The sequence below is a fragment of the Podarcis raffonei genome, chromosome 5 (assembly GCF_027172205.1).
Source record: "Podarcis raffonei isolate rPodRaf1 chromosome 5, rPodRaf1.pri, whole genome shotgun sequence".
NCBI classification, from domain to species: Eukaryota; Metazoa; Chordata; class Lepidosauria; order Squamata; family Lacertidae; genus Podarcis; species Podarcis raffonei.
Window position 1 is genome coordinate 50927376 of NC_070606.1, and position 27253 is coordinate 50954628.

At 40.8% G+C, this 27253-nt stretch overlaps 1 protein-coding gene and 1 long non-coding RNA gene across 2 annotated transcripts in view; one reads left to right on the top strand and one right to left on the bottom strand.

The window, feature by feature from the left end:
- Nucleotides 1-2802, top strand: part of GFRA1 (GDNF family receptor alpha 1) — a 190883-nt gene extending 188081 nt beyond the window's left edge. The window contains exon 9 of the mRNA XM_053389100.1: nt 1487-2802. Coding sequence (XP_053245075.1) covers nt 1487-1657 — 171 coding nt within the window. The 3' untranslated portion in view covers nt 1658-2802. The remainder of the gene's footprint in view (nt 1-1486) is intronic.
- On the bottom strand, nt 2021-27035 carry LOC128414214 (uncharacterized). Its single transcript, XR_008330613.1, has 3 exons — nt 26931-27035; nt 24689-24770; nt 2021-3338 (listed from the first exon to the last, which is right to left on the bottom strand). It is a non-coding gene; the product is annotated as an uncharacterized LOC128414214 (long non-coding RNA).
- Nucleotides 27036-27253: the final 218 nt, after the last annotated feature.

Consider the following 27253-nt stretch of genomic DNA (forward strand, 5'->3'; position numbering starts at 1 on the left):
AAGACCCTTAAGCATAGTCGATCAGATTTTATGGCTGACAGAATACTGATCTTGAATAAATGAAATGACAGTTGCTTAAACCATGCCAGGAACAGGATTGGCCATTGCCTACCACTAATGCTCTCTCCTGTAACTTTTGGCCTTCACCCTTAGGTTATTCTACCACCTGACACTAGCTGAATGTACATACCCGTCAAAACATGTGTCCCCATTTGGTGAGGGGAATTGATCTTTTAAGAGTTAGATCAATTCGCTAATTCTTTGGAAACCACAATATAGCTATGAATGGGTCAGAGCTTTGCAGTATTAAAAGATATAGATATAACCCTAGGTGGTGAAGCACTCCTGTCAAGGCCACTTCAGTTTTGACAGGAGCTAGTTTACTTGAAAGTGCCGGCTCACATACAGAAAACCAACAAACAACTGGGCTTTCCTTTATTGAAGCATAGCCTTTCCTGAATAAAAGCAGGAATGGGTAAGAGTCTGGCACCTCTATTTTATGGACATTAATCCTGTGGGCATCACTGGGACATAAATTCCAGTCTCTGACTCTCTTACTATGCGCTAAATCAGGGGTGGTGAAACGCAGGCCCAGCCAGCTGTGCCTTTCGATATGCCCCACAGGAGTTTCCCCAGGCTACAATTGTCACTGGCTCCGCTTTGCAAGCTCTGTGAGCCTTTTTGCCTGGCTGAACTGTTTACTTAAGAACTGATAATACCTCTTGCTTGTCTGGATGGTGACTATAGAGAGGTGTGTGAGTGTGTGTAGACAATTAGCCTACTGTACAAAGGTAAAGCTTACATTAGCTGCCCCACTCCTCACTGACATGAGCCTCCAAGGTTGTCCAGAAGGTAATCAGCCCCTGGGCTGAAAAAGGTTCCTCTCCTCTATCCTGTATGGGTTATGTCATTCTCCTGCAAGGCGAGGTCTACCTTGACATTGAGTCTTTCTCGGTGGCCTTACCAATGTGGCCTCAGTATCCTACATCAGTACCTGCACAGCAAACTAATGAGTCTCTTTAAAATACCATCTTTTTAAAAAATTGTTTTTATGAAAAAGCTTTGCTTACCATCTCAAATCACACTTGGAAGTCTCAACCTCCTTTGTATAGAATAAGGGTTAAGATACAACCTTGATAGAAGGCTTTGTATTATTATTATTTTCTTCCTCCTCCTCTCCCTCTCCCCTTTGTTCTCTTTTTTAATCTTTTCTCTCTTATTTTTATTTAGATTAGTTTAGCTTTTATTGTATTCTGTGTTGAAAACTTGCAATAAAAAAGTTGATTATCGGATCACACTGAAGGTAACAAGAGTATTACTAGAAGTTTCCGCCCCACGCCAAGACTTTCTGGATCACTTCATTCTAGTGAAGCTGCCTAAGTAGCTTGCAGGCGCAGCAAAGTAGGGATCATTGAAGAGCATTGAAAAGATGCAAAGATATGCAGGTGAAAATTTGGTGACCAAAGGAAATGATTCTGTTTTGCAGAATGCTCTTGGGAAAGGAAGCGTGGCAGGCGGCTCCACTAGTCACATGTCCTCTGACAGTTCATCTCCTCTTCGTATAAGCATCCAGCCAAGCACACTTCTCATGCTGGTGGCAATTGCACTCTCATCTTGCTTGTGCCCACGTTCATCAGAAACCTCATATCTGCTTTAACAAAAGGACTTGTACAAAGAAAAGGAAATAAAATGAAGTTGATTTGTTCCATGTCCTCCTCTGTTAATTGTTCTGATATAAAAGTTCTAGGAGCTAAGTTGAAGCACTTTGCTAAAAAAAAAAAAAAAAAAGTTCTGGATTGTCATCCCCGTCTTCATTATATTATATCATATTATATTATAATTTCCTAATTTTTAAAGGACGCTTCTTGTGTTACTTAGGAGCCTTGTGAAATACTTGATGCAGTATTACATTCCAAACCCAGAAGGCTTTGGGACATGCAATGTTTTAAAAGAGATGGAATGTCAATTTGCATGTAAATCATCCAGATTTCATCCTTTCCTTTCTTTCTTGTTTTCCTTGTCCTCGCCTTTAAAAAAAAATAAAAATCAGCCCAATAAAAAAGAGGCCATGTAGCTTAGAATCCTGCTTCTCTCATTTGCAGCACAATTAGCCAGGAAGTTCTCCTGTGCAAGACCCATTGTAATAAAGGGGATCTCAGCCAGAGCATTTGAGTGCTTTTGTGCAGTTTCCAATTATTTCAGTGTAAGATGAGAGCAAAGACACACCTTAGCTGAAATCGGTTCCAAAGCCAAAGTCATGGCTTCCAATTGGAGTGGAGATGCTTTCAAAGGGGATCCAGGATACCCTTGACTTTTCTGACAGGTTTTGGGCCCTTTCCATAAATATTTGCTATGTGGACCTCACAAAGACGTGGCTGCCTGGGAAGTCTCCTGCATACTGAGGAGGCAGCAGTCTTGTCACCTGCTCCCTTGGCAGACCAGAGACCTCTAAGAAGACAAGGGAGGCCTTGCATAAAGAATTTCCTGGTGGATTTTGGCCTCGACTGTTTTTAATTGTTATTATTGTCAAATTAAACATATTTTGAAGTATATATATTAAAAAAGGATCAGGCTGTTGACATATGATGAATGTCTTCCTGGAGTGTGAATTTTATGAAACTTCTTCGTGTTTATAGATGGCTACCAATGTTTTAATGTTTTAGCATTCTCTTCCATGTTTATATATGTAAGTGGTTTTGCAGTCCTCGCTGTGAAACCATTGTAAGTCATATACCAATGTAATACACGTTTTCTTCAAAATTTCTGAAGAAATAGAGAGCGATATTAAACTTTCTAACACTGCTTTTATTTTTCTGATTATGATCATTTAGCCATGACAAAAAGTAAAAAAGAAAAGAAAAACATATCCTATATTAACAAGAAACAACCATTGTGAATATTTCAGTAACCTAAAATTCTTTTATCTTTCTGAGGATATATTTTAAAAAAGACAGAAAAGTTCAGCTATACAACTGTTGGTCTTCTTTATTGTAATTATACAGTTTAGTTATTTTACTGTTGATTGAATAAAAATGACATGAATCTTAATTATTCTAAAGAAACACCATTATCTGCCTATATTTGCTTCTGGGGAAAGAGGTACAATATAAAACTTTGGCCATTTTCAGTTCCTTGCCCAAATACAGGAAACAACAAGCACAGCAGATGGCTAGAAGGTATTGCTCCATTTTCTTCCACACAAACAAAGGTATGGGTGTTGCTTGACCTTCTACGTGCCGTGCTGGATTGCAGAATATGGAGCTTCCAAATAGCTGATTATTTCACATGCTCAGTATATCTGATGTAGTAACTAGTACAATCTTTGAGCTGAGGTATTCCTGCAGACATAATGGGAGTTTCCAACCAGCTGATTGGATATACTAAGTGTGTTAATTTGGCACCCAGTGGTAATGTTCCATATGGACTGTGTTAGGACATCTGAACTAGATCTAGTGTAGCTATGGGGAACCTGTGTCTCACCTGATATTGCTGGACTACAATTCCCCTCAACCCTGATCATTGACCATGATGGCTGGGACTGATGGGAGGGAGTGCAACATCTGAGGAGCAATCCATCTCTGTTCTACTGCAACGAGGGTAAATTGGTGTTAGTGAGGAGGCAGCATCCATTTTCTTCAAATGTGTAGTGGAAAAACTATAACATGATCCAGAAATCAGTAGAAAGGGGCCACAGTGAGTATGAATTAGTGACAGAACTGAGATGACTCATCTTACTACCATGTGGAGGACTCCCTGGTCCTGAATGGGGTAACTGTGCCCCTGAAGGACCAGGTGCGCAGCCTGGGAGTCATTCTGGACTCACAGCTGTCCATGGAGGCAGTCAATTCTGTGTCCAGGGCAGCTGTTTACCAGCTCCATCTGGTACGCAGGCTGAGACCCTACCTGCCCGCGGACTGTCTCGCCAGAGTAGTGCATGCTCTAGTTATTTCTCACTTGGACTGCAATGCGCTCTATATGTTGGGCTACCTTTGAAGGTGACCCAGAAACTACAACCAATCCAGAATGCGGCAGCTAGACTGGTGACTGGCAGCAGCCGCCGAGACCATATAACACTGGTCTTGAAAGACCTACACTGGCTCCCAGTACGTTTCCGAGCACAATTCAAAGTGTTGGTGCTGACCTTTAAAGCCCTAAACGGCCTCGGTTCAGTATACCTGAAGGAGGATCTCCACCTTCATCGTTCTGCCGGGACACTGAGGTCCAGCGCCGAGGGCCTTCTGGCGGTTCCCTCACTGCGAGAAGCCAAGTTACAGGGAACCAGGCAGAGGGCCTTCTTGGTAGTGGCACCCGCCCTGTGGAACGCCCTCCCATCAGATGTCAATCTGAAGGCTGTCGTCTAAGCTTTTAATGTTTAATAGGTTATTGTATTTTAGTGTTATATTGGAAGCCGCCCAGGGTGGCTGGGGAAACCCAGCCAGATGAGCGGGGTATAAATTTATTATTATTATTATTATTATTAGTGGGATTCTGCTATGACAGAGACAGCTATTTTAGTGCAACCCAGTGAGGCAGATAAATGTTAGCTATTTACAATGACCAATAATTGTCATGTGTAACTGATTGGCGGAGAGTTCTGCTTCTATTTGCCTTGCACAAAGTGACTAAGGCAGCAATCCTATATCTACTTACATAGGATTAATCCCCACTGAACACAATGGGATTTACTTCTGCATAGATATGTATAGGATTACACTGTTAATCTGTGACAACAGAAGCCAATATGTGACATTGTCACATTAACACATTTAGGATTAAGATGATTTCAGTAGACCCAAGAGAGTTTACTGCAGAATGATACCATAGTTTGAATTGTAAAGCACTAAGAGTTGCAGGCAAAGTATCAAGTTTCTTTTCAAAAACAAAAACAAAAACCCAACAGTAGTCATTTGCTTCCAGCTCATGGGACTGCTGCCATGAAAGGTTTGAAAGATCAGAGCCTTGCATGGTTTAAAGGATTTTATTTGCTATATTGCCCTTGTGCATGATTCAAGTCATTTTGATTTTCATTCATTGAGACTGACTCTCTATGAAAGATCAGGAGGATGTTGTTTAGTGTCTAAAAGGGATTCCTGAAGCCTTCAGATATCATCAGATAGGCAGCACTTGTCCTAAGGACTGTCTTTATTCTGAATCTGGTGGCTTGGTGGCACTTAAAGTAAAGGAGTAGTGGCTACATTATCAACAATGATTAGCTTTTGATGTTATTAAAAGTGGGAGACAGCTACACAAGACAAATGAATTCATTATTTTCCATTTAGTTTGTCATGTTTCCAAAAACTGCATGGCATATCAAGCTGTGCTTGAATTTCCAGATGTATTAAATATTTTTACAAGACAATTCTATATCAGATGGGTGGGGAATAATAATAATAATAATCCTGTAAGTATACTGGAATAATTTCAGGCCCACTAAACATCATAGAATATACAACCTTACTTCTTTTAAAGTGATGAGATACTACAAATGGCTTTTCAATAATGTTTAAAACTTATTTTTGCAAAAAAAAATTAGGGCTGTTGTACACATTGACATTACTTGTTTTCAGGGGCAGAAAATGTTAGTTCCAAGTGCATCAACAACAGTTTGAAGATAAATGTATCACATGGGTACAATTGTTTGAAAGCCAGGATTGGCTGTGGCACCCTGTCAAGAGTATATTTGAAAAACCTGGCTTTGTGCTGTGTAATGTGTGAAATAACCCATGGAGGATACTATTACCAGTCAACTTTAGTGTATTTTTCCATGTAGAAACTAATCAAAAAATTGCCTGGGGAGGAGGTAGTGACAACATCAGATTGCTTAATATCCACAACTGTAATTCCTTGTAATGGTTTTAATGAGTTATTTATACACGCAACTTTTTTTACTTTAAGTAGCAGAAACTTGGCATTTCCCCTCCATGCATGCAGCGATACTGATCTACATGTGGAACAAGACTTGAACACAGAGAAGATTCAGGAGAATAGTCTACAGACACACAAGACTGCTGTGTCGGAAGCAACCACCACAAGTGGATAGGGGTATATGCTGACGGATGCTATTGTGTTCAGCAAAGTCTACCATTTGTGTGTGAATTCAGGCAGCCACTAGCCCCTCTTTCCACGAGACATGTTGTTGGTTTTATCAAAGATGACAGTGCTGATCATACTTTTGGCAAGGAAGATCCTTGAATAAAGGTAGGATATGTGTATCCTGTTCCTAAACTCTCCTGAATTCTGGATCAGGGCCAATATCCACACCAATTATTGTTAACTCCAATATAGTGAATTACTTATTCTAAATAAATGGCCTGGACATTGACTGAAATTTATTTACCCACAACATCTCTGGATAAATGCAGAGATTTTTTATTTTCATTATTATTATTAGTTGACTACAGCATGGACAATGTCAATATAGCAAGGTGACCTTGTCAACATAGTCATTATCTAGCACTGAAGTAAGCAAATTGGTCCTTTTTTCTTTTTTGCCTGCTTCCATCTACTCTAATTGCACGTATTGAGTGCCCAGCAAACAAAATAACATTTGATTTTGTGTTCTCACTGTGCATGTCTGTTAGCTACAGAAAATGCATGCTGCACATAGAAGTTAAGAATGCAAGCACCTTTGCATGGTGATGACGACCTGTATTGGTCTAAGCTGATATTAAGGACAGGGAAGCCAAAACCATTTTTAATGCTTTCTTTTAACTTTCATTGTAAGAAAGTACTGTCATTTCAAACTGCATACACACTGTACATTTAAAGCACATTTCCTCTTCTCCCAATGAATGATAGGAAGTGTAGTTTGTTAAGGGTCCTGGGAATTGTAGCTCTGTGAGGCATAAATTACAGTTTCCAGGACTGGGGCTTTAAATGTATGGTATGTATGCAGCCTCAGTATCCCCATCAGCATTTCTGCATGATAGTTTCTCAGATTTGCAAATGCACCGCTTGCTCCAATAAGGCTAGGGACATCATCATTGAACTCAACGGGACTTACTTCTGAGTACACAAAAGCAGGCAGGATTGCACCATAATTCATATATTTAGCTGCAAGAGGTGCTTCAGACATTCTATACAAGTAAGGGAAATAAGCTTCAGACATTCTATACAAGTAAGGGAAATAAGAAGTACAGATGCATAATTGGATAAAAACCATGCACTTTGTGATGCTTTCTGGGGGCTGCAGCTCCAAGCAGATATTTATAATTGCATAAGTTCTGTAAAGGGGCGCGGGTGGCGCTGTGGGTTAAAGCCTCAGTGCCTAGGACTTGCCGATTGAAAGGTCGGCGGTTCGAATCCCCGCGGCGGGGTGCGCTCCCGTCGTTCGGTCCCAGCGCCTGCCAACCTAGCAGTTCGAAAGCACCTTTGGGTGCAAGTAGATAAATAGGGACCGCTTACCAGCGGGAAGGTAAACGGCGTTCCGTGTGCTGCGCTGGCTCGCCAGATGCAGCTTGTCACACTGGCCACGTGACCCGGAAGTGTCTGCGGACAGCGCTGGCTCCCGGCCTATAGAGTGAGATGAGCGCACAACCCTAGAGTCTGGCAAGACTGGCCCGTACGGGCAGGGGTACCTTTACCTTTAAGTTCTGTAAAACATTAAGGTTTATGAGGGCCATCGTTTTGGGAAACAATTTAACAATTTAAGGCATGCTCCATGAACCTGCTCCAAGATCATGAAGTACAGTGGAACCTTGGGTTACAGACGCTTCAGGTTACGCGATTTCGGGTTGCGCACCTCGCCAAACCCAGAAGTACCAGAACGGGTTACTTCCAGGTTTCAGTGCATGCGCAGAAGCGCTAAATCACACTTTGCACATGCGCTGAATTGCGACCCGCGTGTGCGCAGACCCGGTGCTGCGAGTTGCGAACGTGCCTCCCGCACGGATCACGTTTGCAACCCAAGGTTCCACTGTATTAGAGAAATGTATAGAAAACTACTCAAACTGCGGGAAGAAAAGGAGAACCAGCATCCTTTTTACAAATGCATTCCATCTTGTGCCTTGCAAATTGTGATTTTCTTTCCCCTAATTAATGTTTCTCAAATGAGGCCAGGAGGATGCTTGGGAACAATTTGAATCCTATGAGAAGCTATTTTCCCAAACTGTTGAATATTGAATTCAACAACAACAATTCAGGGTAAGGATTTGAGAAAGGAAAGATGAATGGAACATAATAAAGAAAATTGATTTTGTAAGAAGATTTGTTGGTGGGTGAGCAAAAAGTCAGAATAGCATCAGTGTCCATCCTCAACTAGTGTGTGGTGAGAGGTTTTGTGAGGGAAATAAGAGTCATAATGGAGGAGTATGAATAGCTTGGTTAGCTAGTTAGAAGATGAGCAGGTGGGTCTGTACCCACACCCACCCTGCACCCCAAAAACATTGCTAACAAACCTGATACTCTGGGATACATTTCCTCTTAAAATTAATAGTCAAGAGTGAGTCAGTAAAACTGTCCCTCTTTGCACCAGTTTAGAGTACCAGGCATGCTTGCACATACGTAGAGGGAGATCGCCAGTTATGTCAAAGGAGGCAATTGATCCATCTGTGCAAAGCGGTGCACATGGGGATTGGCTCCCTCTGCTACAATGGATGTTGGAGCTCCAGCATCAGATACCTGGATCAGAGCACCTTACTAATTCTTACTTAAATGGCTCCAATATTATGGCTTGGCATTTCCCTCTAATTGCTGACTGAATGAAACAGTTCAGGTTTGCTGGAAAATTCAACATGCTCATTTTTCTCCTGAAAATTGCTCTGTCTTTCCAGCTCTTACTTATTTACTTCTAAATGCTCTGAATAAAATATTATGGCAAACAACCTTTAACTAGCCAGCTCTTCATATACCTGGGGGCCAAGAGATCCCAGCAGTCATTATCTGCCCTCCTGCATTATGCATTCCTCAGATTCCAGACAATGTATGCTAACCCACCACTTTCCACAACATCACCTCAAATAGATTTGCTTGTGATGAACTTGGCAGAAAATTAATCCAGTTGACTGTGAAGGATTTCTCATCTTTTAAATATTTGCTTTCGCTTACCAGCTCACTTCCTCCTATGACATTTCAATTAGCGGCCATTCAGAGTCTCTCTGACTTTGGAAGGTCATTTTACTCTTGTTCCTTCTTGTTGCATTTTCCCTCTCAAAAGTTAGCTTGGCATTCCCTCTCCCTTTCTCCACATTTTATTCTTTTTATGGAACGGAAATTTGATCAAGTCCATCAACATCTTAATTTAAAGGCTCTCTGATCAAAAGCCTGTGAAAACATGGCTGCAAAGAGGGGGAGGCAGCTGGGTACACTTCCCATGGGCCTTGGAGGGCTAAGCTGGCCAGGGGGCCCTGCCAAGGGCCTACCAAACTTATGGTGTCATGCCAAGAATGCCCCGTGTCTCCCAGCCAACTGGGGGCTTAATGGGCAAAATAGCCATGGGCAAGATAATCATGCCTGTCTGTATGCACTGCAAGGCTTCAACAGTAAAATCTGGACCTGAATTACTGTGTACTAGCATGTAACGTCAGATCAGATTAGGTGCCACCATGACGGCGCATTTCATGGACAAGACTCCTGCCCTGGGCCTCAGACAAGTTCTGTATGGGCTTGTGTAAAAGTGATTTGCTTTGTTTGCCTCAAAATAAGACAGCTAGTCATTTTCAGCTTTCCTTTATCACTTACAATAGACTTTCATTCATATTTTATAGTAATGGTCTTCAAAACAATCTGAACTGGAATCTGCCCTTTCTGCCACTTTAGTAATTAGTAGTGAGGGGTAGCCAACGTAGTGCCCTTCTGGTGTTTTGGACCACAGCTGCCATCATCCCCAGCTAGCATGGCCAGTGGTCAGGGATGGTGGTAATTGTCCACAACATCTGGAGGGCATCACATTGACTATCTGTGAATTATATTCACCTCTGTTCATTAAACATTTAACCTGTACTTCTGAAGTTGTTTGTATAGTATACTCCGTTCCTTTCCATTTTCCTCTCCACCAACACCAACACCAACACCCTGTACTCATAAGTCTTCTATATATTTTCATTCATTGACCTATAATAGTATTTGGGTGGGTGGGTGGGTGTGTTGGCTTTTGATAGGAATCAAACAAGGCTTACCTTGTCCTATACTTTGCTTCTAAGTAACTTAGATATGGGATGAGTAGCATGTGCATTGTTAACATATAAAAATAAGATAATGGGGTAAAGGCAGTAAATGTGGTAGGTCAAATGAGATCAAAATGGATGCTGGGTGGAGAGAGTAATCTTATAGCTTTCAAATATATTTTCTAAATCACATTAAGTCACATCAAGACATCATCTGCAGAATCCACTCTCAGATATTTTCAGTGGTTGTCAGCAATTGGTTGAACAGAAGAGTCATCCGTTTGTGGGTCTTCACTGTGAATGAGTATTTTTAGGTAGAAAGGGACCTGATGCAGTAACTTAGAATTTTATGAGTTGTATCAAATGCTACACCTATTCAGAGTTAACCTACTGAAGCTAATGGACATGATTAACTTAAGCATATTATATTCAATGGGTCTACTCTAAGTAGGACTCAGATACAATCCTATACTTTTACAACTCACTTTTTTACTCTTTGGCTAGTTCATACTTACAAGCAAAAGTGGCTTTTAGGCAATCAAATATTTAATTCATGCCCCTGCTTTATTATTTAGGAATCTTGAGGCTTAGCAATAAATAAAATCCGCATTTCTCCACTTTGTTTCATTTGTTTCTCTTGGGATAGGCCTTGAGCATCTGGACTTTATTAAAAGCCGCCTCTTTTATCCTTCTTATTCAGTTCTGCCTGTTCTAAGCACTGCTCCTGTTCCACCAAGGTTTTCCTCCCTAAAGGTTTCTCTGACCATTTGACTACAGCAGCTGCAACTTCTGTCTCTTTTCCTCCATCAGGTGCCAACAGCAGAATTTTGTCATGCAGCCACTAGGAGTTAATTACTGACTGGATATAGCAGCCAAGTTTGAGGCCAGTCAGAATGAGATTTTATTTTTTTTACCCCGTCTTGCCTTTCTTTAATACTTTCACATTCCTGCATATTCGCTCCCTCTGTTGATGTATCCTAATCTCATAGTTGGGATTTTCTATGACTTGGTGAGAATTGGTATTGTGTATTTAAGTATGATTGGATTTCTTATAATCACCAGAGTATCAGTCTAATCAACCTTCTTTATGATGGGCAAGATCTCCCTTATAATCATAATATCCTGAGTGTCTTCAGCACCTACAAATACTGGTAGAAAAGCAGAGGAAACAAAACAGCCCGCATAGCCAAACTTTTATTTTGCCTTGAGGGGAGATGGACTTCCAGAACAGATAGCAGAGCTGATCTGGTAGATTCAGAAGCCATTTCCCTTCTAAGGTTGCATTTCCTTCCAAGTGTGAGCTACAATTTCCAGAGTGGTTTAACCACCAATCCTTCCCAAGGAATTCTGGGAATTGTAGCTCTGTGAAGGGAATAGTGGTCTCCTAACAACTCTCAGTACCCTCAACAAACTACAGTTCCCAGGATTCTTTTGGGGAAGCCATGACTGTTTAAAGCAGTATGATAGTCCAGTGTACTCCAGACCACCCCATTCTGTGGGCATGAAGCTGCAGGTTGTTACACCAACGGATTGTTTGAACTAGTGTTTTCCCCTACACCGCATCCCTAATTCATCCATGTGAACTACTGCAATATTTAAAAGCAGATTTATTCCCACCAATGAAGTAAAACTTCCAGGTATGAAAATAAAAGAAAAATCATTGAGTTTCTATGGTTTTAATATTACCCTCGTATCAAAGCTAATTGCAAAAATGTTGTACTTCTTCTAGAGTCATATACAGGCTAATAAAAGATAATGATGCCCCATTTCTCAGTCAACTAACTTTGTTGCTTTCCATTGAAGTTCTTTTTTTTTTTTTTTTTGGTGTTTGAGGGCTGGACAGAAGCTAGTAAGCTACTTATTGTGATAAGAATTTATAGGAATGTTACCATTTTTCTAAATGGCATGAAGCTCTAATCTGTTCCCTAAATTCCCTAAATCATTTCACACTGATGGGCAGAATTTCTGTGAAGCAAGGAACTTGAATGGGTTTCGGGAACTGGTGCTGGTACTTTAGTGACCTTTGTCCTATAAGGTCTTCTCTTTACCACATGTACTGCATTGCTTTTAGGTAAGAAGAAAGCCTGTAAATCCAGTCACAAGGCCAAAATGGCTACAGAGATTCACTTGAAGACTTGAGGGTGCCCTGGTTTTGCTTAAAGTGATTTCTATGAAGCTGTATCTCTCATTGTGCAGTATTGAAAATGATTAACTGTGATTAATCCTGCTCATGCTGGGAAAAGCTGTCTGAATGCCCCTGTCACCCATGAATTTGTTGGAGTTTGTGTTATTTTTGTATAACGTAAGTAGTTAAGAACTGCAACAGACAGGAAATAGAATGCAAAGTTTGGATTAAATAATTTTATAGTCTATTAGAATATTACAGGGATTATATGGGGTAGGGAGAGATCAAATAAATTATAGCATTTGATAGCCAGAATATTAATATACACTGTGAGTGGGCTCTATAAAAAAAGATCTTCCACTCAACTCTGATTTGAATGACAAATTGCCCACCTTAGTTTCTATTTGAAGGCTATCCTCGTAGCAAATATTCATTTCGCTGGCTTTTATAAATGATAAGTACATTGTCCTAGAGATTTCTGTATCCTCCTCCTCAACCCTTCCTGAAGTGTACAGTGGGTCAGGCCTCCTCAATCATTCTGTCAGGTACATTGCTGTTAAGGAACAAACACTACTATCCACTGTTTCCCCTTGACGCTGATTTAGACTTGGAGTCCATTCTTTGAACTCGTGACTTTGGAAGCAATTTTGTTTTTCTTTATCTGTTGGTATAATGCTCTCACACTATGCGCAAAAATATACATAGCTGAAAAGGAGAGTGGGGTGGAATACCAAATAAACTTTAGTTCTTTTTAAATTAAAAAGAAATAAGTAAATGTCATCTTTTTGTGGGGGGTCAACAATTCCATTACAGGATAATTGCAAATGCTTTGACTGTCTGGAAAGAGGCTGGGAAGAGGCAGTTAAGGAACATTGCATCCAATTTCTGATTGTGGCCTGGCAGACCAAGCAATAGACGGGTGGCCCTTTAAAGCAGCACACACGGCAACTGGCACTGTGCAACTGGATAGGGCGTCCCTCATATAGAGAATGAGCAATGGCTGTCAGATGGAAATGGTTATGTGAACAGAATGGCACACTAGCCATCTGCTCATAGTTTCTTTCTTGCTATCAAAATCCACAGGACAGAAACAAGAGGTGATGCAATTTTTCAACACAAAGCTACGGAAACAGTGGGATATAGAAGGAGATGGCCCTTCGAGACTCCAGACTTTTAAGAAGTTCCAGCCTTTTATGCTGAAAAAAAAAAACGGGCACTTTAACACTGCTTTAAGGAGCTATCCAATGAAAGTTGGGACTAGCACAGCAATCCTATACACACTTTTACCTGGGAGTGAATCTCAATGGGATGCACTTTTGAGTAGACACAAGTAGGATTTTGCTGTATACTTACTGGGGAGTAAGCCCCACTGAATGCAGTAAAAATGCATTAGAATTTTGCTAAACATCTCATTGGTTTCATTGGAGTTGCTTCACAACAATAAGGATTTTGCTTAATTTTTAATGAAGCTGCCTGCCCGTACCATTAAATTATAGCATCCTGCAGTGAACTGCATGACCCAGGAGCTCAGCAAAAACAGGAGCCACAATTTCTGTGAAATTGAAACTTGAATCAGCCTGGTACTATGCACACTTACTTCAGAGCAAGCCCTGTGGAACTCAGTGAACTGAACATTTGCTATGTATGGCAAAAGTCAAAGTTCTGTGAAATTTGCTCAATGAATAATTTACAACTGGATTCTTGGCCCTGATTGAGGAATCGGTAAATAAAATAATAGTGTGCACGCTTTTGTTGGAAAGCGGATCATAAACATCCATGATGCTTTTGAAGAGCACCTTTCTGAGAAAACATGGAGAAGGAGTAGGATGGTTCCAAGCTCACTATTAAGATGTAAGTTACTCTGCCCTTGACAGCACATGAGACATTGGTTCAGAGAGTACAGGACATTTGTTTGGTTATCATATCACAAGTTGTGTGATAGCCTCCTTAGTACCTCCATCAGTACTACTAAGGGTCTTTAAAGTGTCTGGGAGAAAGATGTGGGTGTAGAGAATGCCAATGCAGTGTGGAATAGAATCTACAATTGGAAACCTTTCAGGTCTGTCTCTGCACAAGTCAGAGAAAATTTCCTTCAATTATTGCAACAGTGCACCTGGTGGGCAAGGGTCTCATTGATGCTGAAGAGGGTGTCCAGCTAGAGGTACTACGTACATCTTTGGTGGGAATGTGTGAAAGTGAAGACTTTTGGGAAGAGAGTACTTTGAGAAATGGAGATCATCAGGAGAGAGAGAGAGAGAGAGAGAGAGAGAGAGGCCATGGGCTGTGCCTGTTATCTATAGTCATGGATGAGAATAAGAGAACTTTATGTAAGATACTGGTTTTGCTCATGATTGTGGCAACTAGGCCTGTTGGAACACAATGCTGGAAATATGAATGCTGCATGTCCATTGACTCTCTGCTCTGCCTCCAATGGAAAATCTTACACAGCATCAGCATGTTATTTGAGGTCAATCACTTTGAAACAAGGCAAAGCACTATTTACTTCATGAACAGGACTGATACAAGAAGACATATCCCATCACAGTATGACCATATTTTAAAAGCTTGAACTGAACATTTGGACTCCTCTGACATGCAGCATAACCCATAAAAACAGAGAGCAGAAGCTGTCTAGTACTGGTTGACAGACGATGTTTAAATTTTCAGTTTATAAGTTTTCAAAATAATAATTAACTGATAAAAGTTTAAATAAAAGAACAGATACTCTAACAATGCTGTGAGATTCTTTGCTGTTTTCCCACAATAGTCTAACAAAGCACGACCACTTGAATTTGAACATTAAAATGAACTATTTATAGATTCAAATTTCACTTTATTTGTTTATTTAGTGAGATTAGACATTATTACACTTTTGACTTAAACAGGAGGGAAAGCATATCCTATTCACAGTCTAGACTCTTAATATGATACTTTAATAGTTTGTATAGAATAAAGCTAGCAAAGGGATAAGTGGAATGTTGAAGCTGACATGAGCTAGCAATAAAGCCTAAATTCCTTATATCCTCCTTTACCAATTATGGTAACTCTTATGCTGCAGGATTCTTACATTCTGGGTCAGGGAAAGCACATACTACAGGTGAAGATTCCAATGTTGAATGCTTATTTCTAAAGGGAGGGAGGGGGAGCAACAACAGCTCTGTGACAGAACACCTGCTTTGCCTCCAGAAGATCCTATGTTCAAGGCCTGGTGTCTCTAGTTTAAAACGATTAGAGATAAGGTCACAGGAAAGATCTCTGCTTGAGACCCTGGACAGCGGCTGTTAGTTAGAGTAAACCTAAGGTGGGGAACATTTTCCAGGCAAGGGCCACATTCCATTCTAGGCAACTTTCCTAGGGCCACATGCCCATTGGGGGGGCAGAAGCAAAAGTGGGCAGAGCAACAAATGCAAATGCTACCTTTATACAGCAGGGTATTTTCTGCACACACATCCCTCTATCTTCCACCCAGGCAAGCAAGAGGCATTATCAGAGTTCAAGGACACAGTTCAGTCAGGCAAAATAACCTCATGTTGTAAAGCAGAACTGATGAAATAGAGAAGCCTGGGCTATATTTGAACCCTGGCCCTGAGGTTCCTCCTCTCTGAAGCAAATAATATGGAGTTGGATGACCTTGTAGTATGGCCTGAAATAAAGCCGTTTCCTGCATTTACAAAAAGTTCTTGTCCAAACAATGGAAAAAGAGTTCTGGCCCAGTGCCACATGATATACCAGGTTTTATGTGTAAGCTCTTTTCTTTAAATGCAGGGTTAAATCTTCTGACTTTATCTTTGTCCTGAGTTTTAAATACCACCAGTTGGTACAGCCCCAATGCATTAGCCATATCCAGATGTTAAACTGTAAGTGATGCCCTTTGAGGTATGCACACAGCATCTGAAACAGTTGTCCTGTCAGTTCATGGAGCTGCTACTGTATGTGACATGGGACCAGGCTATGGAAAGGTTGCCTGCTCACTTGAATGCTAGGACTATCCTCTATCAAAGGCAACTATCTCATCCCATAATGATCCACACACAGTGTTCCTCTCTAACAGTGCAGGGTGCACCAAGGTAGGAGAGTCAACAGTGGATGTCATGCAAGGCCTGTGTTCCACACTTGACCTCTATCCAGTTGCTTGCTGCAGCATATTAGGATGAAGAAGGGGAGGGGCACAGCAGCAGTGAGGTCAGTATGGTACAAACACGCCGGTAGAGGCAGCCAGCACATTAACATTGCGCTGACTTTGGCATGCCCCTCCCTCCTTCTGTCCCAGTATGCTGCAGTGACTCAGCCAGACTCAGCCCCACTTTCCCATCCGCTGCTGGCCAGAGCACACGCTTTATGTGCAAAAGGTCCCAGGTTCAATCCCTGACATCTCCAAGCAAGGCGGAGAAAGGCTTCTTCCTGGAACCCTGGAGAGCTGCTGCCTGTCAGTGTAGGTAATATTGAGCTGGATGGCTCAGTAGTCTGATTTAGTAGAAAACAGCTTTTTTATGTCCCTAATACGCCTCGCTCTGAAAATATTTCAAAAGTTTGAAGGTTTGCATACTGATATTGTAGCATTTTAATTATGTATTCCCCTGCCCCTCCCCTCTGATTAGCTATTGTGCTTGCACAAAACCTTCCAACTTGGTTTAGAAAAAGGCTGGTAGTAAAAGATGCTGCCTAGTACACATGAAAAAATCTGTCTGTGCAACCCAGTCCTTGTCTGTGTTTCTCAGTTGCCTCCACTCAGAGGCATTCTGCATGAGACATTAACCTTACATTCACTATCCAGAGCTATTAATTTCACTTGACTTCGTGTCTTAAGGTTAAAATCATTAATCAGAGTTTCTATCATTAGCTCACTTTCCTCTTCTATTAAGTGATTGTGATCACTTACTATTAATGAGTCATGAAGTTTTAATAAATTTTTCTTAGTGCGAGATTGCTAAACAGTAATTATGACACACAAGGTATGGATGGTTTCCTCCTCAATGTAAATTTTTGCCTTATGTTGATAAAAGAAAACCAGAAAACAACTTGTGGTTTTGAGGTGTCCATCTCTACCATTTTTACAGGCAATTTTAAAAAAATCTAACACATATCTATTCTTTCATTATTGGTAGATCTGTTGTATATATGAATCTTTATGAATCTTTATGAATAAATGTTCTCGTTGTGTGTGGTTTACATAAAATGATTCCAAGCCAAAGAGGCTGATTACAAACCCCACAATTAAAATATGTAATAGCAAAATCCCATGCATACGTACTTAGAAGTATGTCCCATTGTTTTCACTGGGGTTTATTCCCAGATGTGTATAGAATCTGGTGTTTTATACATTTAGGACATTTATATACTGCTTAATCATTAGGATTTCTAAATGATGGACATAATAATAAACCACACAGAGAATAAAACACTAAAAAGTCATCATAAAGCCAAACACTACCTTAAAATGCCTGCTGGAATAAGAAAATCTTTGACCTATTCCCGAAGTTTTGCAAGAAGGCTGCCTGCCTAATTACAGCCTAACTCTTCTTGGACTTTTATTTCTTTTGCAACTGTAGGTGGGCAACAAGATTAATCTTCACCTTTCCGTTCTAATACCAAAACAGCATAGCAGTAGTCATGCCATAAAAGTCATGTTTGCATATATGGCTTAGATTCCACCCCCCGCCCAAAAGAAAAATATCATGAGGCAACCAACGCCACATGCATAGCTCTGTCTTGGCTGGTTCTTCTGTGTTTAATTGACTGTTTAACACACAACTGCCACCCTTGCACCCATTTAACCATAGGATATATAAATGTGATATAAAAAGAAGCTAACCTGGACCATGAAACAATGTGAAAGGTGCATTAGAAAAACCTAATTTGTGCTGTTTGTAGCTTTACTCCAGCTTATATTTATACCAATATTGGTACTGTGTCTCATTAGCAGTCCACATTTTATTAGGACCATTACGCAGGCATTTATTGATGCATAGGAGCCAAATGATCTGGACGGAACAAATGGTAGAAAGGGCTATAATTGTGTCCAGATGGATTCACTAGTATCTTTGAAGACATTATGAGTACTGTGACTGCTGGAGAATTTGCATTTTGACAGTCTGCTAGAACAGTCTGATAGAAGCTGTATTTCTAATGTCTGACCTCAAATTGTGTCTTTTGATTAACCCAAACTTAGCTTTTCTTATCTCTGGAAAGGTCTCACATCCACAGAATCACTACTTTGAAAACTTCTCTTTCAGAGTCAAATGTATAACTTGTCTCATATGATATTGGCCATTGGCAAGAATTATTTATACTATCAGTTGTCATAATCTCTTTCAGAGGACCAGTGAATATGTGGAGGGATTGAGGTTCTTGGGATCATGACCCACTCCTGGCTTTCATGCATTCATCTGCATTCATCATGTGGAACATGCATGCATGAAGGCTCTTCTCCCCATGCAACTTGGTGCCCTGAAAATGCAGAATACACACACACACAGAGAGAGAGAGAGAGAGAGAGAGAGAGAGAATGAACCTACATGTGCACAAGTTCTATATACATGGGCTCTGTTCAGAGAACCAAGTGGGAAGCAGGAACCACTGACATGAACCTGACCGCTGCCCTACACATTCACTGGTCCTCTGAAAAGCACTTTTGCTGTCTGGAATCTCAACTCAGCTTGTTTTCAAAGGTCTGAGAAACTGCTGGCTGTGATCTAAGCAAAGTAAAGCAAGTCACACTGAAGAAGGGGTTGCTGGTGATGCCTAATTAGTTGTAGAAGGGAAAATCATCTTTTGACCCAATTCATGTGACCGCAACCATGGGTTAAAATGCAATGTGGATGGAGCCCACTCCATATTTCATCAGGCAAAATGGGTTGGGTAATTTGGCCCTGGAAGTCAGATGGTATTCACCTACTACACCATTGGCAGGTCCTTAAAACTTATTCCTATATATAGTTCTGATACAGAGAGATGCTGCATAGAACTGAGAATCTGTATGCTGCCTGCATTCCTTCCTTTAAAGGATGCCAAGTGTCATAGTTCAGAGATTTTGGATGTATTTCCTTTGTGCCTGGGATAGCAAAAGCCAAATACTGCTAGTCTCATTATCCCAGCTATATAGGCGATTCAGAAGCTCTTGGAAGAAGTAGGAAAAATCTATAAAGTTTATTATCATTCTACAGACTGTCTCATGTTGGCAGAGTTCAGTATGAAACAATATTAACACTTTCAGTCAAAAACTTCTTTGGCAACTAAGGAAGGGCATACATTTAGCACATCCAATGCACATTTAAAGCAGATGACATCCCCCAAAGAATCCTGGGAATTTTAGTTTCCCCCTCAAAGAGCTCCAATTTCCCAGCATCCTTAACAAAACTTAGTTCCCAGGATTCTTTGAGCAAGGTTCTTTGCTCTAAGTATGTTTTGCGGATTTTCTCAAAGATTCAACATAACTGATTTCTGAGAGGGGATCAAAGGAGGTGAGGGGTCTGGAGGCCAATTCAGAAGAGGAAAGAATTGAGGAGTTTGGGTATGCTTAGCCAGGGGGCGAGAAGAGATGATACTGTCACATAATTGATGGAGCAAATTTGTTCCCTGTGCTTCCAGAGGTTAAGATTTGAACTAACAGGTGCAAATGGAGGATTTATAAGGAAGAACTTCCTGATGACACAAGCTGCACAATAGTAGATCGGGCTGCTTTAAGAGATGATGGATGCTTCTTAACTTGCCACCTATCTGATTGCCACCTATCTGGGATGCTATAGCAGTAGATTGCCTGCATCAACAGGGGTTGCTGACCTTTGGGATCCTTTCCATCTCTGTGATTAGAATACAGGCAGCATGCTTGCACACTGTCCCATGTCAAACTCCCTACCAATAGAAAAGAAGAAAGGTTCTAATGTAGTATTTTCTCTATGCCAGTTTAGTTTTCTGTATGCACCAAGCAAAATGGCACCAGGGCACAAGTAAGATAGGATTGGATTCAAAAACACCTGGCAGAAGGCAGGCAAATAGCAAGCTATATTACAGTATAGTACATCCCTCCACTTGGATGCACCAGTTATCATAAATGTCATTTCCATCAGAGTGTTGCCCACTGACATCCCCACATCTTCCAAAGTGATTACATGGGGATTTCCAAAAGTATGAACCCGACTACATTTAAGCCTTTCAGTTTAATAGTACACAGTTATTTAAGCAATAGCTGAACATTAACAGTGGATAAGCAGGATGCCATTCTATCCAAAGTAATCTTTATGCCAAAAAAGCATTAATAATGATCATTTTTATCACTTTGGGTAGGGATGATTAACTGATTAGGCCAATATTGTCCTGTGACTATTGATTGTTTCCAATTATCCTTTCTAGAAAAGCCTATGTCCCAGCTTCCACTACTTTGCTGTAAGCAATATTGTGAAATCATAAATTCATAATTCTTATCTTTACTGTGCTGAACAAGTGTCTTTGTGTGCTTTTTACAAGGCCCTGCAAGGCTGTGCGTTTTGCATTTCATCACTCTCTAGGTACACCTTGGCTTTTAAAAAAATAATGTGAGGTTTTAAGCAAAGAGAAACACCATTTTAATTTGAAACAATAATGCAATACCAAGGGAGTTATGGCTGAAAGTTCATAACCATGTGTCTATCAGAGGTAATTTCAGTTTAATTGCACCTAAAATTGATGACCAGCTAACAAATAGAGAATACTCATAATGGCTTTATTTAAATATCCAAGGTCAGTTTATGTTTATGAGCAGCTTCCAAAAAGTGAGAAATGTGGGCTGGTGGATTCACCCCAGCTTGAATACTAGCGCACTGCAGCAGCTTTCCATTCCAGAGATCCCCATCTACCTCCACCAGTGAATGCCAAATTACAATGGGCTTTTCCAGACAAGATAGCACCCTCTATAAAATCCCTCACAAGAAAAATCTCTTCTAGTTTGTTTTCTGGGCCAGTTACAGTTGCATCTATGCTTGCAAGCTATTCAGTGCTTAAGTGGTGCTCAAAGGTTACAATGTCCATATAAGTTATAAGACATGATATGGTAACCTAGGACACAACAGGGCTTCCTGAATTAACTCCCTGTGTTAATGAGTGAGATGGCTGGCCAAGCAAGAAAAGTGACTCCACAACACCATTGCAATAGCTACAACAGCTTCCCTTTTTATTTTATGAAGTGTTTTTCCTATCTTAGTGCCATCCACCAGTGGGAAAGGGCATGTGAAGATTCCAACATCTTCATAAACCACTTGGATTAAGGAATTGAGGGGATGCCAATCAAATTTGCAGATTACACCAAACTGGGAGGGCTAGCTAATGCTGTAGAAGACAGAATCAGGATTCTTGAACTTTGATCCTTAGATACCAAATGGATTTCTGTTTTAGTAAGCTTCTGTCCTGTTCATCATTGAACCACCAGATTTTCAACACTATCCTAGTAAAGCCTGCTCCTGATGTTTTCCATTTCCACCACATTCACTAAAGTTGGCTTTTTGACTTCCCCATAATGGAGAAGGGCTGTTGTTACTCTGACTACTAGTGACAATCTAAGCTTGACAACCAGCTGATATGGAGCCTTGATGGGCCATGCCTGAGTGACCAGCTGTAATTATGTACATGTTGAAAACACCATCTGACAACATGCTGAAGTACACTAATGCATTGAAAACAATTGCCCTTAAGCAGAGCACTCTTCAAAATGAGGGACAAAATGAGGTATATAAAATCCCCTGGGAGGACCTTAGCTGTGAATATGAATTTAAGTGCACCTGAAGAGAAAAAACAGAAACAGGCTTGAGAATGAAAAGTGACATGAGTCTCTCCTTGTGTTTATTTAAATCTCCCACTTATAAAACTAGTGACTATTTTACAATCTGCAAAGCCTCTTCACAAAATATCTCCGCCAACTTCTGTCAAACCTCTAGCAGAGGACAGAAACCTTTTGCACAATGCCCTGTCCCTACAGAACGCCAGGCATTGCTGGGGTTTTTATAAGTGACAGAGGGTGTTTATTACATGGGAAATCACCGTCTTTTCATAGGAAATTGGTCCCCTCGTGATTTATGTGTGGATTATCTCCATGCCAAAGTAACAGAAGGCTGAATGCTCTGATGATTTAAACTGTGTATATGTTGAACATTTGTAAGCTCAATGTTTGTGGTCAAAATGCCCTAGGATGGTGATGTTACAAGAAACCACAGGAACAGATCCATTTAAAAATATTTATTATGAGGCAAATATCACCTTTTTGCAGGAAACTAAGGAGGGAAACATTTAAGGAAACCTTTTAATGTTCATTCCAACTATAGCAATCAAAGCTTCATTTGAACAGGCACAGTGAAATATGCCATAAATCAATAATCTGCATCATATGCTGACTGGAGGAGGGGATGTTATGTAAATATGGCCTGGACACTGGCTATTTGGCAGAAGCAAGGAATTTGTTTGGGTGAAGGGGATCCATCAAATTAGCAGATTAGAGAGTATAATTTATGGAGAGAGACTGAGGTAAAATACAGTTCTGCCTTTTACAGATAGGTAGCCGTGTTGGTCTGCCATAGTCAAAACAAAAAAATTTTTCCTTCCAGTAGCACCTTAAAGACCAACTAAGTTAGTTCTTGGTATGAGCTTTCGTGTGCATGCATGTGCATGCACACGAAAGCTCATACCAAGAACTAACTTAGTTGGTCTTTAAGGTGCTACTGGAAGGAAAAAAAATTAGTTCTGCCTTTGTTATCAATCCCCTATTCACTAGTCTTGTAGAATACAGTTCTTCACAGAATCACATTCTCCAGGATGATAATGTAGCCATGAATTGATAATAAATAATCAAGTGGGAAAGGGGGAAAAACATAGGTTTTTTTCAGGGGGATCAAACTTGTAGAAGATGTACAGTATAATATCTGAGGAGCTAATACAGGCTAAATTCATACCATACATTTAAAGCATATTTAAATGACAGTTCCCAAGAGTATTGGGGGGGGTTTCAATGTGTGGTGTAGATGCAGCCCTAGGTCCTGCTCCTCAATATCTTTAGCAGCAAGCAGTCTAAATCACCTTCTTAAAGGTAAAAAATTAAATTCCAGTGCTTGTGTGGGGATTAGGGAGTGTAGAAGGAGAAAAAAACCCATAGGATTTCATTTAGTTTAAGTATGAACAATTAGAGTGGATAAATTCTTGTTATTTCATTCCAAAATGCTCTATTTTCTGTTGATACTTCCCTAAATGAAAGAATGATCACACCAAACTATAAGCATACAAATGTAAAAGGGTGTTGGAAAGGAATAAAGGAGCAACAAAACAAAACAAAACAGGCATCAGAGGGACAGTCAAACAATGCTTCCTTGCAAAAGAAAAGTTCTCCAATTGTCCATGTAGAGCAGTTCATATAGGGCAGTTCAAAGGTGTGCTTATTCATCTCCCTCTGTAATAAATTTCTAAAATTTCTATTAAAATGTAATGTAGCCATGAACTGATAATAAATAATCAAATGAGAGAGGGCAACATACATCACAGCGCTTTGTTTGAATGGGATAATTCTAGAAGATCTGTATGTGTGTTCTCCTTCCCTTTCCCCATTTCACAAAGGATTGAGGCCTAGGGTTGCGAGGTCAGGAGATCAAAGACCCTGAAATTTCAAGGCCCAAATCTGATATTTAGGAGTAACCCTAGTGATGTCACAAGGAGGGCCCTGGTGGTATCATTAAGCATGAAACATTAACCCCGAAACTTAAGTTTGTGAATGGTTCTTATGAACAGCAGATGTTAATAATGAAATTGCCAGTTAGTACTTTAAGCATTTAATTTCCTTCTCACCTCACTATTTACCCACACACACCCTTCGCCAATACTTTTATCATTATACAATTGACTACTCTTTAAGGTGCCCCACTACATTCTTGCTTGTTCAGAATAAAATAAAGAATATACATTGGAACATGTAACTTTAATAACAGCGCATGAAATCACCTGCAGTGCAGGTCTACCTTTCTGGCATATAAATCAATCTGGAAGAAGTGAGGAGTGATGGGGGGGGGCGTGGTGTCACTATCACAAAGGAAATTAATATTCTGAACCTCTTTCTGAAATCACAATTTATTTCCCAAGCCCTGTGTTTAAGGCACAGTATGTGATGGGTGTTCCAGTCCACTTAAGTAAAGATGTCAAAGATACTCTTCACCTTTCAAAACTTCTATTTCATGCACAGACGCAATTTATTCCCCAAGTTCTGTGTTTAAGACACAGTTGGAGGAGCCAAAAATACCACTGGGCTAGCAGAAGGCCCCTTTCAATCTAGATTTTATTTGAAACAGTCCTGGTGCTGGAAGGGAAAAAACCTTGCTGGACTGGGATTGGGAACTTCCCAATTCAGCCTTTTATTTTCTTCTGCCTCAAAGGAAACTCCCACATCACCCATTTACCCCTGAAATGATTTTCTAGGCTCCACTTCACTCTAAATGAAGATAAATAAATAAAATACCTTTTCCAGGCTCTCCAGTCTCCACTCAGTCTCCCAGCACTCCTGTCTCCTTGGGTCGATGTTTATCCTTGCCTCCTCAGAGCTGGATCCAGAAGAAGTAGTCATCCAGTAATTGTGGAAGGGAGAAGAGGCAACAGATTTGGTTCCTGCTGCTGCTCTTCTTCATATGCTTTGTTACCTTTTGTGCCCCCCCATGCCAGGCTCATATGTGCACTCATAACTGATTGAACTCCCCTAAATCTGCCTCTGCTCATAACCCTTCTCCTATTTAGCCCAGTCCATTTTTTCTCTCTTCTTGTACCATCCCTCTCACCTCTGAACCCTGGAGGCAAGAGGTTAAATGGGAGGAGGAGGGCATCTGCCCTGAGAGGTTATGCAATTATTTGCAACCAGCTCCTGCTGTGCTGAAGCCTGCAAACTGCATGCACAGTCTTGATCTTAATAGTAATAAAAACTTAAAGGTGCTCTTCCCCACCTGGAGATCCAAGCCCCTGCTACTTGGGGGGCTGTGGTCACAGGCAAACTTGAAGAATTCAGATTTTCCCTGGGGGTCTGGCAACCCTAGGAAAGAGACCAGGGGCTGCTTCCTCAAGTGTAGACTTTGAATCCTGAAATGCAGTGTGGCGGGGAGCTGGGGAGCTTGTCTCTTTGGCAGGAAATGGTGGGCACCATAGCACCTGCAGGCACCATGTTGGTAAGGCCAGATGTAGGTAATATTAAACTAGGTAGCCTAACTGCCTGATGGGGAGTCCTGCATTGCTGGCACAAGGCCGCAGGTTTAATCCTCGGCATAGTACTGGCAACTGAAAAGATTTGTAAATACGTGGGGCAGGGAGAAAGGAGGGATACTGAAGACATAACAACAACTCCTCCTCTAAAGCATTATCTTGAGTTTGGGGGCAGAAGTGAAATTCAAACCCAGGTCTTTGTGGCTTATCATGGCTCACAAGTTGAGTGCCAGCATTGCACCAGGAGTCTTCTTGTAAAGACGACTTCTTGCCCAGGCTCTCCCTGATCCATAAGATACACCTGTTGTTTATGGCGAACACTTTTCTATTTTCTAAATTTCTATTTTAAATCTTTCTTCTTTATTCTTTTACTCCTTTTTTCTTTCTTCGTTTATTCTTTTCCCCCTCCCCCTCTTTCTTTCTGAATATTGCTTTATAGATGTATAAATTATGTTTATGTGTATATGTATGAAATTTGTTCTGTATTTCTTATTTGATATTCTTTTTCGTATTCAATAAAATTTATTAAAAATAAAGTAAAAAAGAAAGATAGGACCCTGTTTTTATTTGTCTTAATTCCCTGAAATCCTGTTTTCATTGGTTTTCAGCATGCATTTATACTACTGTTTTACCAATTTTGTGCTGTATTCTTGTTTAAGTTGTATTGCTTTTACAATGTGTGCTGTGTGTGTTTTGGTTTTTTTAAAAAATTAAGCAGTTTATAAATGATTTTAAATAAAATACATGTTCACATTTATTGATCCTGAGGCAAGCACCTTACTAGGCCCGGCAGACATATTTTAACTAAAAGAGAACTACTCAAACCATAGGGAATCCTAAGTTTATTTGGGATGGAGACCACACAGTGACAAAAGCAGTGTGTTCATTTGTTTTACAGGTATGACGGGTTCAAGAGCCCTCAGAGCACAAAATGTTGGCAACTCAAGCTGAAAGGAAGGAGCCAAGCCTCCGCTGCCACAACTTCCCCTCAGCCTGCTTCTCCTGGTGCTGGTCCCTCCCTCCTCCCCTCCTCCCACTAGTAACTGCCATTTTCCCCTCAGCCGTCATGTCCTTTTTGTGACATCATAGGCCGCCTGTAGCTAACGGCAACAGCTGAGGAGGCATCAGCACAACCTCCCTAGCTAGCTAGGCCTGACAACTGTGGTGGCACCTCAGCAAAGATTTGATCATTATTAAAAATATTTATAGCCCATACTAAACTCAGGCTTTTGACCATAGGTTATCTGTCTTTGAAGAAAAAGATGGAATGGACATTTGTGAGTGACAGGGATATTTATTTAGAAAGATAAGGTGGCTTGCACTTAGGCCCTGCAGCGCTCTTCATTGCTTTCACAGGAGAATGGGGGGGGGGGGTGGCGTCTTAACAAAGCCTCACCAGCTTATGGCCCTGTGGTCCTCTGCATTGCTTTCATGTGTGGTTTTAAGAAAGCTTCTCACTGGACTGGCTTCACACATCCACAGGAGAAAAGAGCACAGAGAAAATAAGCTCTTACCCAGATTGCTCCACCAGCTTCTGTTTGGCAACTTCATCCGCTATCTTCAGCCTGCCATCTTGCATGGGTTCATCTATTCATGAATATCCACCAGTTTCCTTTCACAGATCATCTTCACACACATACATACGCATATTCAAAACCTCCCACCAGCCAGCTTTCAACTGCCTTCAAGCCATAATCCCTTTCAGGAAGTGAACTTGCTTTATTATCCTGCCACAGTATCCCACAGCTAGATGATCACCTCCAGCAAACTACCAATTTGCCTCCCAACAACTGATGGAAAAGACTGCTGAATGTCTCAGCTGTGTTCTGCTGGGGAA